General features: G+C 61.0%; 1 protein-coding gene across 3 annotated transcripts in view; it reads left to right on the forward strand.

Moving 5' to 3' along the window:
• PCDH1 (protocadherin 1) overlaps nucleotides 1–7,823 on the forward strand; it is a 56,497-nt gene extending 48,674 nt beyond the window's left edge. For 2 of the 3 annotated variants that reach the window (XM_015641500.2, XM_015641499.2), the window contains exon 5: nucleotides 5,266–7,823. In XM_015641500.2, coding sequence (XP_015496986.1) covers nucleotides 5,266–5,651 — 386 coding nt within the window. In that variant the 3' untranslated portion in view covers nucleotides 5,652–7,823. Of the gene's footprint in view, nucleotides 1–3,490; nucleotides 3,534–5,265 lie in introns of all 3 variants that reach the window. The other variant, XM_015641501.2, reaches the window with a different exon arrangement.
• Nucleotides 7,824–10,576: the final 2,753 nt, after the last annotated feature.

Below are 10,576 nucleotides of genomic sequence, written 5' to 3' on the forward strand. Positions count from 1 at the left end.
AGGACAGGACAGGACAGGACAGGACAGGACAGGACAGGATAGGATAGGATAGGATGGGATAGCAGTGGGATAGCAATGGGACCAGCCAGCACAGGAACGTGGGATGTTGGGCTGCACAATCCCAGCTGTTCCTTAGGGAGGGGAGCAGCAGCACCGGTGCCTGGAGGGAGCAGCTCCGCAGGGAAGTGGTGTCTGAGGGGAGCAGCGCTGTAAAACATGGAACCTGGAGGAAATGGCTGCACTGCAGCAGCGCTGCCTGCAGGGAAGGCAGCAGCGGGGGGAGGCAGCACCTGGAGGCGGCAGCGGCGCAGAACATGGCACCTGCAGGACGTGGCACCCCGGGGGACCCGTACCTGGAGGCAGCAGAGCCGTGGGGGATGGCGCTTCCCGGGAATGGCGCTGCGGGAAATGGCACCTGGAGGGAGCAGCACCACGGGAGAGCTGTGCCTTTGGAGGCACACCATGGGGGACACTCCTGTGGGGACACACCTGTGGGGACACTCCTGTGGGGGACACACCTGTGGGGACACTCCTGTGGGGACACACCTGTGGGGGACACTCCTGTGGGGACACACCTGTGGGGAGTGGCGCTGTGGGAGGGTGGCACCTGTGGAGAACATTGGCACGGCAGGATGGGGCCTGCCAGCAGCTCTGCCATGGGCAGCGGGGATTCCTGGGAATGGCTCCTGGAGAACGGCACCAGGAATGGTGGAATAGGGAATGGTGCCGACTGCCAGGAGCTGTGGGGCAGGAAGGGAGCTCTTGTTGCACAGGGAGTGGGGACAGTGCTGCTGGGAGGTGACATCATGGGAGGCCACCTCCATCAGGGACATCCTGTGCAGAGCCATGAGGGCTTGGAATGGAATGGAAGAACATTTCCAGGTGTCCACAGCACAGTGGCCAAGCTGCCTCTCCTGGGAACACTGCCCCTTTCCCTGGCTGGGGACACACCTTTGGAGTCTCTGGCACCCCAGGGTGCAGCGTGGGCTCTGTCCCTCTGTCCCCAGGGCCAGCACAGGTCAGGGTTTCGGGGCTCTGCTTTCGGGGCAGCTGGCTGCAATGAGCTCTCCACAGGGAGGGAAGAAGGCTCTTTCTGATCCCAGCTCTGGGAAAGCATCTGGTTTTCCTCCCAGCTGCTGTCCCCACATTCCCATTCCCCATTTCCCCACGCTGCTGAGCCTCTCCAGTCCCTGCTGGCATGCTGTGCTCCCCTCCTCCCCTTTCCTGGACTTCTCTGCATCCTTTGCCGTGCTCTGCTGTGTCACAGCCCCACTGCCTCCCCTCCCAGAGCTGCTCCAGCACTTCCCTTCCCTTCCAAGACTGCATCATCCATCCCTGCTCTCCCTGCACTGATGCAAGACATGGGATCAGGCTGGGGATGTTGCAGAAGGTGGCAATAAAGAACATGCTCAGGGCTGGCTCTCAGCCTCTGCTTGGAGCTCCCAGGCGTGCAGAGGGTGAGGGAACCTCTGCCCGTCTCCTGCAGGACATGGAAGTGCTTTTGTCTTGCTCCCAAAGTGCCCCAGGGCTTTGCTGGGATCCCCCAGGAAGGTTTTGGAGGAGCCCAGCTCCTGCTCTGGTTGGGGAGAGAGTGAGACAGGAATAATTAGCAGCACCACCAATTTGTGCCTCTTCCCAGAGGAGCCAACCTGGCACCTCTGAGGGAGTCCTGGTGTAAAACCCCAGCCGTGACCCCCAAGAAACCAAAGGGATCCAGCTTTTACAGCTCTGGATTCATCCCTAAGGAGAAGAGTGCCCCGAGGCAGCTGACAAGGGGATGCCAGAGAGAGGCAAAGCTGCAGGAAGAGGGGAGCCAGGAGGATGTGAGGGTTGTGAATGCCCAAGAACCACTTCCCTGCCTGGGAAGCACAGTCTGGTGGCCTGGAATAACCAGGATGGGGCCAAAGCTCGGGAAAACACGGCAGCTGCACAAAGCTTTACTTGGCGTGGCCAGGACACCTTGATACTGGAGAGGGTGTGGCCGTCCTCTTCAACCCCTGGGAATGTTGTCACATTCCAGGGCTTCAGAGGCACAAAAGTGCATTTTCGGTGGAGGAGGGATCCGAGATCCAGAGTACCCTTTGTGCACCCCGAGGCGTGGGCCTGCATCCTCACCACCCCACAAAATTGGGGAAAATTCCCATCAAAGAGGGATTTGTGCTTGGTGGCACATCAGAGTCCCTGAGCCACCAGCATGTGCTGGGAATTAGGCCATGGGGTCGTGTTTTCCCTCAGTCCCAGCTATTCAGGAATTCCACCCTGCCCCGTTCCGGGCTCATGGCACAGAATCCGCTCCTCCGAGCGAGGGGACAATGCTAGAAAAAGGCTTCAGTGCCAGGAGCAGACAATGGGAAAAGCAGAATAAAAAACCCTGAACACAGCGTTCCTGCTTGATCCTGCCATTCCCAAGCTGCTGCTGGCACGAGGAAATCTCCGTAGCTTTGTTCCCTGCAGAGGTGGATTTTATTTCAGCCCTGCCAGTCCCCTCTGTGGGCTCGGCAAAGCTCCTTCTGCCCCAGGAAGAGGAGATGGCTCCAGTCCACTCCCCTGGGAGCACAGAGTGCCAGGGCCCTTCTGGAAGAGGAAAGGATGTCCAGGAGGAAAGTTGGTGAGGAAAGGATGGCAATAATTCCTGTTGGACAGAAGGGAAAGACCACAAAGTGGCAGAGCCATTGTGTGGCCACTGGAGCATCCTGTGGTCCTGACAGGAAAACCTGACAGATCCTCCTGGATTCAGATTCCATTCTCTGCTTCCACTTGCCTGGAGAGCGGGGATGAAAACGGAGCTGTTGTGCCTCTGCTTTTGTATGTGACACAGGAGAGAGGACGGAGGTGATTCCCTGGGAAGCAGAGCCAGCCCCACGGCCGTGTCCTGCCAAGCTGTGCCCTCATGCTGCCCGTGTCCTGTGCTGCTTTTGTGCTGCTGTTTTTTGTCCCCGCAGCGCGAGCATGGCTGTCCCCTGCACCGTGAGGAGCGTCCCGCTGTGATGTGTGGTGTGTGTGTGTCCGTGGGTGTATCCATGTGTGTGTCCATGTGTGTATCCATGTGTGTGTCCATGTGTGTGTCCGTGTGTGTATCCATGTGTGTATCCATGTGTGTATCCATGTCTGTATCCATGTGTGTATCCATGTGTGTATCCATGTCTGTATCCATGTCTGTATCCATGTCTATATCCATGTCTGTATCCATGTCTGTCCCTCTGTGTGTGCACAGCCACAACCCCTCAGCTTCTGGTGGCACCACCCCGGCGGTTTCCAGCGTTCCCATGTGAGTCCCGCGACTCCAGGGAGGATTGGGATCAGGATAAAGCTGGAGCCAGGAGTGAGGGAGGAGCAGCGGTTGCCGAGCGGCCTCCGGGAGGCTGGAGCAGGGCCAGGAGGGGCTGAGGAGGGGAGCAGGGGGACAGGGGGTGTCAGAGGCTGAAGGGGGTGTGGAGGCCGGGGCTGTGCACTGATGTGACGCTGTCGTCCTTTTTCTGCCCCTCATCAGAGTCCCCCGAGCGGAGCAGGCTGTGAAGGGGGGCTGCCATCAGGTATGTCCATGTGGCTCCCACCAGCATATCCCAGCTTCCAAGGGGAGCTCCTGTGGGCACCAGGGATGGAATGTGGGAGCAGGCCCCAGGGGGAAACTGGCCTGCCTTTGGGGACAGTCAATGGGGGCTGTTTTAGGGCAAGACGTGCTCACACAATGCTTGGCTGCTGACTTTGCCCCTTCATCCATGCCGGTGTCAAGCATTCCCAGCATTGCCTGGAGCCTCCTCCTGCATCCTGTGTGTGAAAGCTGTGCCAGGGTGACCTGGGTGTGTAGCAGTCCCGAACGGGGAGTGATGGCCAGGGCAAAAACCCCACCATGGTGCTCTGGTTTGCTTCTTCCCAGGGCTCAGGGAGTGCCCGTGGGTCTGCCCTGATTTTGGGATGAGGGAATCGTGCAGACCAGTGTGTGTCCAGTGGGAAGGGGGTGCCCCACATGTCTCAGGTCCCCAAAGCTCCTGAGCATCTCCCTGCATCAGTGGAGAGAGCTCCACGGTGGTTGAGATGCAGAGAGGATTTTTGGGAACCACAGGGACATCTGGAAGTCCGAGCAGCCCCAAGGTCATGAACAGCCCCTGCTTCCACCCCAGCATCAGCACCAGGCTGGGTCTGCTTGTGGCAGCAGGCAGCGACGTGTCCCAGGACACCGTGTGGTGTCCCAAACTGGGACAGGAATCAAGGAATGGCTCGTGACTGGGATGGCTCTTGGAGGGACACTCAGCTCTGCATGGAAGTGCCAAATTCTGGCCTCAGAAGCCTCATGGCAGGTGCTGCTTGTGCCAAAGACACCTGGCCAAGGCTCAGGGACACCTGGGGCAGGGGGTGGCTGGTGTGTGAGGACACCAGTCTGGACTGGTGTAACTGGTGCTCAGAGTCCTGGCTGAGCTGTGGTGCCCTCGGGTGCTGGGCTCCCTCAGGGCCAGGGGTTTGGTGCACAGGGCACCCCTGGCATCTCCGCAGGCCACCCCACGGCATCTCCAGCCTCTCTGGGGGTGGGCATGGCTTTGCCTCTGTGTGCTCGGGGATTTCAGGCTCCACAAGAGACCAGGACTTCTGGCTGGGTTTGTGGCTCCCACTGAGGGGGCCAGGGGAGGCTGGGATGTGGCCTGGAATGCCTGGTGGGAGCAGGGCAGGGATGCCCGAGGATGCTGCCCAGGACACATGGCTGTGCCTCAGGGCTGAGCCCAGGGCAGTTCTGGCTCTGCACAGTGAAGCCATGGGTGGTGCCCAGTGGGAATTCCTGGAGCTTAGCAGCTTCCAGGTGCTACCTAAACTTCTGGGATCACAAGCCTGGTGTGGCAGCGTGTGTCCTGCTGTGCAAATCCAAGCTGTGGAGCTTCCCTGTGTGATCCTGGTCTCCAAAGGGGCTTGGGGAGCTCTGCCCTGTGCTCTGCCTCCTGTTTCTCTGTGCCTCTGGTTTCCCTCCCAGCTCTGCTTTGCTCCCTGGCTGTCTGTGGGTCCGGCTCCTGGGGTGTCCATGGGTCCAGCTCCCAGGGTGTCTGTGGGTCCAGCTCCCAGAGCATCCCTGAGTCCAGCTCACAGGGTGTCCATGGGTCCAGCTCACGGTGTGTCCGTGGGTCCGGCTCCTGGGGTGTCTGTGGGTCCAGCTGTCCCTGCCAGCGTGGGTAGGACAGGCTGTCCAGGTCCAGTGCCTGCTGCTCACCCCTGTGCTCCATGCCTGCATCCCCAGGCAGAGTTCCCGGGGGTGACACCGCTGTCCCTTGTTCCCCGCAGATCTCCGGCCTCTGCCCGATGTAGCCATGACTGGGACCTGCACCCGGGAGTGCACAGAGTTCGGCCACTCCGACACCTGCTGGATGCCCGGCCAGTCCTCCCCCAGCCGCAGGCCCAAGAACGCCCTCAAACTCTCCACTTTTGTGCCTTACCAAGACAGAGGGAGTCAAGAGCAAGTCGGGAACGGCAGCCCCAGACTGTCGGAAGAGCGCAGCACCAAAATGGCCAACCTCCGCCTGCTCCCCACGTACAGTGCCTTCTCCAATAGTAGCCATGAGCCCTGCAAGGACTCTCCCATGGAGGAAATTCCTCTCACCCAGACCTCGGACTTCCAGCCAGCCACCACCCCGTCGGCCCAGACCACCAAGAGGGAGATCTACCTGTGAGGCTGGGCGTGGGGGGCAGGGAGCAGAGGCCAGAGGAACATTTTCCACTTCGATGATGCTTTATGGCTCCGGCCGCTTCTCCAGGCAGGGCGCTCTGCGGGGAGCAGGGCAGGGCGAGGCAGGGGTGAGAGGAGCGCCTTTTTAACCCCTTGTTGCCCGGGGCTGGGGGTGGGTGGGGAGGATGAAAAGCATCCCAACCCCGATTGCCGAGCATCCCGAACTGCTGCCGGGGAGGGCTGGGCAGGCTCCTGGTGCGGAGGGCACGGAGAAGGGAGAGAAGGGCTTACGTACCAAAGGTCCACGCAGAGCTGGTGGAGTTCCTGGGGCATAGGATGAGGAGTGTCCCCGAGCACGGGGAGCCAGCTGCCTGTCTCTTTGCTGTAGACTCCTGTAAATACGAATCTTATAGGAATGACATTCAAGTCCTGCCTGATCGCAACTTTTTATTGTCCTTGAAACAACAACAACAACAACAAAAAAGACGTTTAAAGAGAAAACAAAAAGGAAAAAAAAAAAAGCAGAAAAAAAAGAGGAAAACAAAACAAAAAACAAAACAAAAAAAAAAAAAAGAGAGAGAGAGAAAAATATAACAAACCACAGGGAGCAAGTTCCAGCTTTGAATGGTTTCCTGCGTGGAAGAGCCCCTGGGAGCGCAGCGTCCGGCCCGCACTCGTGTTCTATATTGTAAATAGAGATGTGATCAGTCCCTGAAACAGCAGCTGGGGAGCTGGAGGAGAGGGGCAGCATCCTGGCCGGACTGTAGGGACTTCGCTATTTTTCAGCCTGGATCTCTTTCTGAACGTTGTCACTGTGCCCACAAGCTGCAGGGTCCCTAGGGACTGCCCGGTGCCATAGGTGGGGGCTGCTTTGGGGGTGTGTGAGGGGGTCCCCGGGGGTGGCCCTGCGCCTGGCGGGTGGAGGAAGGGCGGGGAAGCCCCCAGTTAAGGGACCGGCTGGGTCCGGGGAGGGGATGTCCCCAGGAAGGGACCGGCTGGGTCCGGAGAAGCCCTCAGTCCGCCTCTGCTGGCAGGGAGGTCGCCAGCGGCTCCGGCTCTCGGCCCATCGCCTCGGGCCTCCTCCGGGGCAGGGGATGCCCACGAGGCCAGGCTGTGCCGCGCCCTCGACCTCCGTCCCATCCGCCTGTAAAGCCACCATTGCCTTTGTGAGGAGGAGCTTTGTCTCAGGGTCACAGCGGGGGCCGCCGAGCCCCTGCCCGCTGGACTCCCGCTGCCCTTAGGCCACAGGGCCACTCTCACGGGGTCCAGCTTTCTCTTCCATTGTCAAAGGTCCGCCGGTGTCCCCGGCAGGTCCCCGCTGCCCCGGCGTCCTCAGCTCCCGTGCAGGGGGGAGAGGAGCCCCTGCCCCTCACAGGGCTCTCCCGAGGGGGACCCCTGGCTCTGTCGCTGCTCCCTCGGCAGCTGGGGCGCAGTCCTGGCTTTGGGCAGGAGGGGCCCGCCTCATTCCTGGGGAGCTTTTCCCAGTCCTCGCCCGCCGGGCCGCGGGAGGGGCCGTGCTGCACCCTTGTGCTTCCCGTCTCCAGCTCTGGCATCTTCCCGAGGGAGCGAGGCCGCCAGGACGGCTCTCCGCTGGCCACGGTCCCGTCCTCGCACCGCGCCGGTCCCCGCGGGGCTCTGCCGGGTTCCGGGGGCACAGGGACCCCGCAGCGCCAGGCCATAGCTGTAGTGCCTGTGGGGACCCCCTGCCCGGCCCCCTCCAGCACCCCGCTCTGAGCAGCTCCTCTCCCTCTGCCGGGGCGGTGGCAGGACGAGGGCGAGGGGAACGCGGTGCCGGCCCGGCCCGGGCCACAAAGGAAGGGCGGCCCGCTCGCACCCGCCGCCTCGTGTCCCTCGTGTCCCTCGTGTCCCTGGTGCCCCAGCCCTGCCTTCCCCGGGTGGCACCGCTGCCACCCCGCGTCGCCCGCGGCCCCGGCACCTGGCGGTGCCACCCGGAGGGGGCAGGACCCTCCTCCCGGCCTCCCGCCGCCCGGCCGCGCGTCCCCGGAGGCGGGCGGGATGCTCCCGGTGGATGCCCAGCCGCCCGCCCGGCCGGGATTCCTGCTCTGCCCTGCGGGGCCGCGTTGCCCCGGTCCGGCTGCCTGAGCAGGTGTCGCTCCTGAAGTTGTTTTTATTGTAGCTCTGTAGTTTCAGGGCCAAACTGGGCAGAATGTGCAATTTGGCCGCGTTGGCCACGATCTTTGACTCCACTGCCGACTCGGCTGCTCACGCCTCCCCTGGGCTCAGGCAGTGGCAGTGTCCAGTGCCCCTCTTGGGGACCCCCGGGAGAGCCACGCCCGAGAGGCGCTTGTCCCAGACCACCTCATCCCGGCGGGTGGGCTCCCTGCCTTGTGCTGGGGTCTCCAGAGGGATCCCGAGGCTGGAATTCCTGTGGTTGGGATTGCTGTGTTGTCTCCTGGAGCAGCTGGCGATGTCCTCAGTGCGAGCACGGTGCGGGGGGGAAGGGGGGTGCAGAGGGATCCCAGAGGGATGGATTTGGGGGAGGGCGAGTCCTGTGGGGGTGCACAGAGGGCTGGTGGGGGTTTGAAGGGGAGCACAGTGGGGTCAGGGTCGGGGGTCTGGGGGTGCAGAAGGGTTGGGGGTCTCGGGGCACTGGTGGGTGTGCGGGGTGCACAGAGGGGGAAATGGGGCGGGAGTGGGGTGCCAGGGGTGCAGGGGGATGGGTCCCTGGGGAGGAGAAGGTGCCGGGAATCAGTCCTGGGAGAGGGGTTTGAGGGGATTTGTCACTGAGGATCGGTCCTGGGGGAGGGTGAGGAAGAGGTGCTGTGGGAAGAAGCTCATTTGCACAATTATAAGCCAGAAGGATAAAGCCTCTGTGCGCGTGGGGGGAGGACAGCTCCCCACGGGCTCCAGTCTAGACAAGCACAGGGAGGATGACGACGAGGAGGAGGAGGAGGAGGAGGGAGAGGAAGAGGAGGAGGAAGAGGAGGAGGAGGGTTCACTGGATCTCACACTGCACTAGGACAAGCCAGGGGGAAAACCAAAGGTGGGAGCCAGGGAGCAGGCGGGCTGCGTGGGAAGGATCTAAGCGACCCCTTTGTAGCTCTTCAGTGTTGGTTCTATTTATACGAGATTTCATTTCCTTGCTTGTGATGCCTTGTTTTTTGTACAGTTTTATGTACATGCAGGTGTAGCTTTTCTAAAGGAGAAATCCTATGGCAGAGTAAAGTTCCCCCACTATTTTTCAGATGGTGCCCTATGTCTAAGGCGACGCCTCTTGCTAAGGTTGTACTGCTCAATGTGTGATGCATTTCCCTGTGCGGGGAAGCCTTTGGGCCTTGGGCTTGGTTTTCCCCGGGCGCTGTGAGCACAAAATTGATTCCCTTGTAACTTCTTTCTGTTCGGAGCCGTGAGCATGACACCGTCGTGATCCCCCTTTCCGTTCTCCCCTGTTCCGTTCGTTTGCTGAGCTGTCAAGATGACCAACTCCATTGTAATTAGCCCTTCCTAAAGCTTTACAATAAAAGTGTGAAAACCCGGCTGCCTGGGCCTGGCTGCTTCTTCCCACGCATCCCCCCCCATCCCCGAGCATCCTTTGGGATCTACCTGCCTTCCTGCCCTGCTCTTGGCTCCCTGTTTTCCAGCTTGAGGATGTGCCTGCACAAGGACAAGGAGGAGAAGCCCCCTGAGCACTTTCCCACAGACCAGGCTCCTTCAAGGCCGGGTTGGATGGGGTTTGGATCGTCCTCCAGTGGAAGCTGTCCCTGTCCATGGCAGGGACATGGATGAGTTCTCAGGCCACTTCCAAACCAAGCCATTCCATGAATCTGTGATTGATCCTATGATTGGAACTCAAACATTTCAATGGAAAAACACCTCCAGCCCCAAGGCCGCCTGCACCTGTCACAAACCAAGGTGGGAATCAGGGAAAATCCCATCAAAGCTCCCCAGACCCCCTCCCACCTCCACCACTGCTCCTTGGAGACTTGCTCCATTTCCCACCCTTTCACCACCTCCTTTCCCAGGCATGGCTGGGTTTTTTTTGGTACTTCAGACCCTTTGGAAACACCTGGGCCACTCCAAACCAGGGCACATCCGTGGCTCTTCCCACCCCAGCTGCAGGGAGCTCCCCCAGCCGTGGCTGTGGGGTTTTCCTGCCCACCTTTGCACAGGATCCCGACGATCCCGAGCTGCACCAGGAGCTTTCCTGGCTCAGAGTTCTCCCCTCCCTGGTGTGTTCCATACAGGTGTGGCACATCTGGGCCGTGCTGGACTCACACACAGCCTTGCACCTCTCCCTGCTCAGCTCTGTGGTTGGACCACCAGGCAAAGACTCCTTCCCAGCTTGGAGGACTCCAGGGAGGAAGAGCTCCCACATGAAGATGAAGCTCAGCTGCCCCTGCCCTTTGCAGAGACTCCTTTGGGGCCATCCCCTCCCCAGGGCTCTGCAGGGCCACGAGAGGGGATCCCATGCCCCCATTCCTGAGGGGTTGCCCCTCGTGGTGAGGGCTGGGGGCTCTCAGCTGGCCCTCAGAGCAGCCCAGGCCAGCTGGGAGCAGGGACGTGTCTCCAGGGATCCCGGGAGCCCAGTGCCCTTTGCTGCCATCCCAAGGAAAGAGGATCTGGATACTGAGGGTGGTGCCAGGCTGGCACAGAGGGCAGAGCTGCCAGCACCCTCCTGCCCTCAGGACAGGTGACCAAAGGGTGTTTTCCTAAGCAGAGACAGTCCCAGACCCTCCCTGTCCATCCTGACCATTCCATGCCTGCAGTTGCTCTTCACACTCCCTCCTCCTCCTCAGCCACCCCAGGATATCCAGATCCCTCCCTGACCCCATCTGTGCCTCCTTCCCCTCCCTTCTGGCCCTTTCCCACCCATCCCACCCACTCCCTCCCCTCCTCATTCCCTCCTTGCCTCCCATCCCTGTTCCTCTGCTCTCCCCTCACCCCACATTGGCACACGAAGCCTTCCCG

This window comes from Parus major, chromosome 13 (assembly GCF_001522545.3).
Source record: "Parus major isolate Abel chromosome 13, Parus_major1.1, whole genome shotgun sequence".
Classification (NCBI taxonomy): Eukaryota; Metazoa; Chordata; class Aves; order Passeriformes; family Paridae; genus Parus; species Parus major.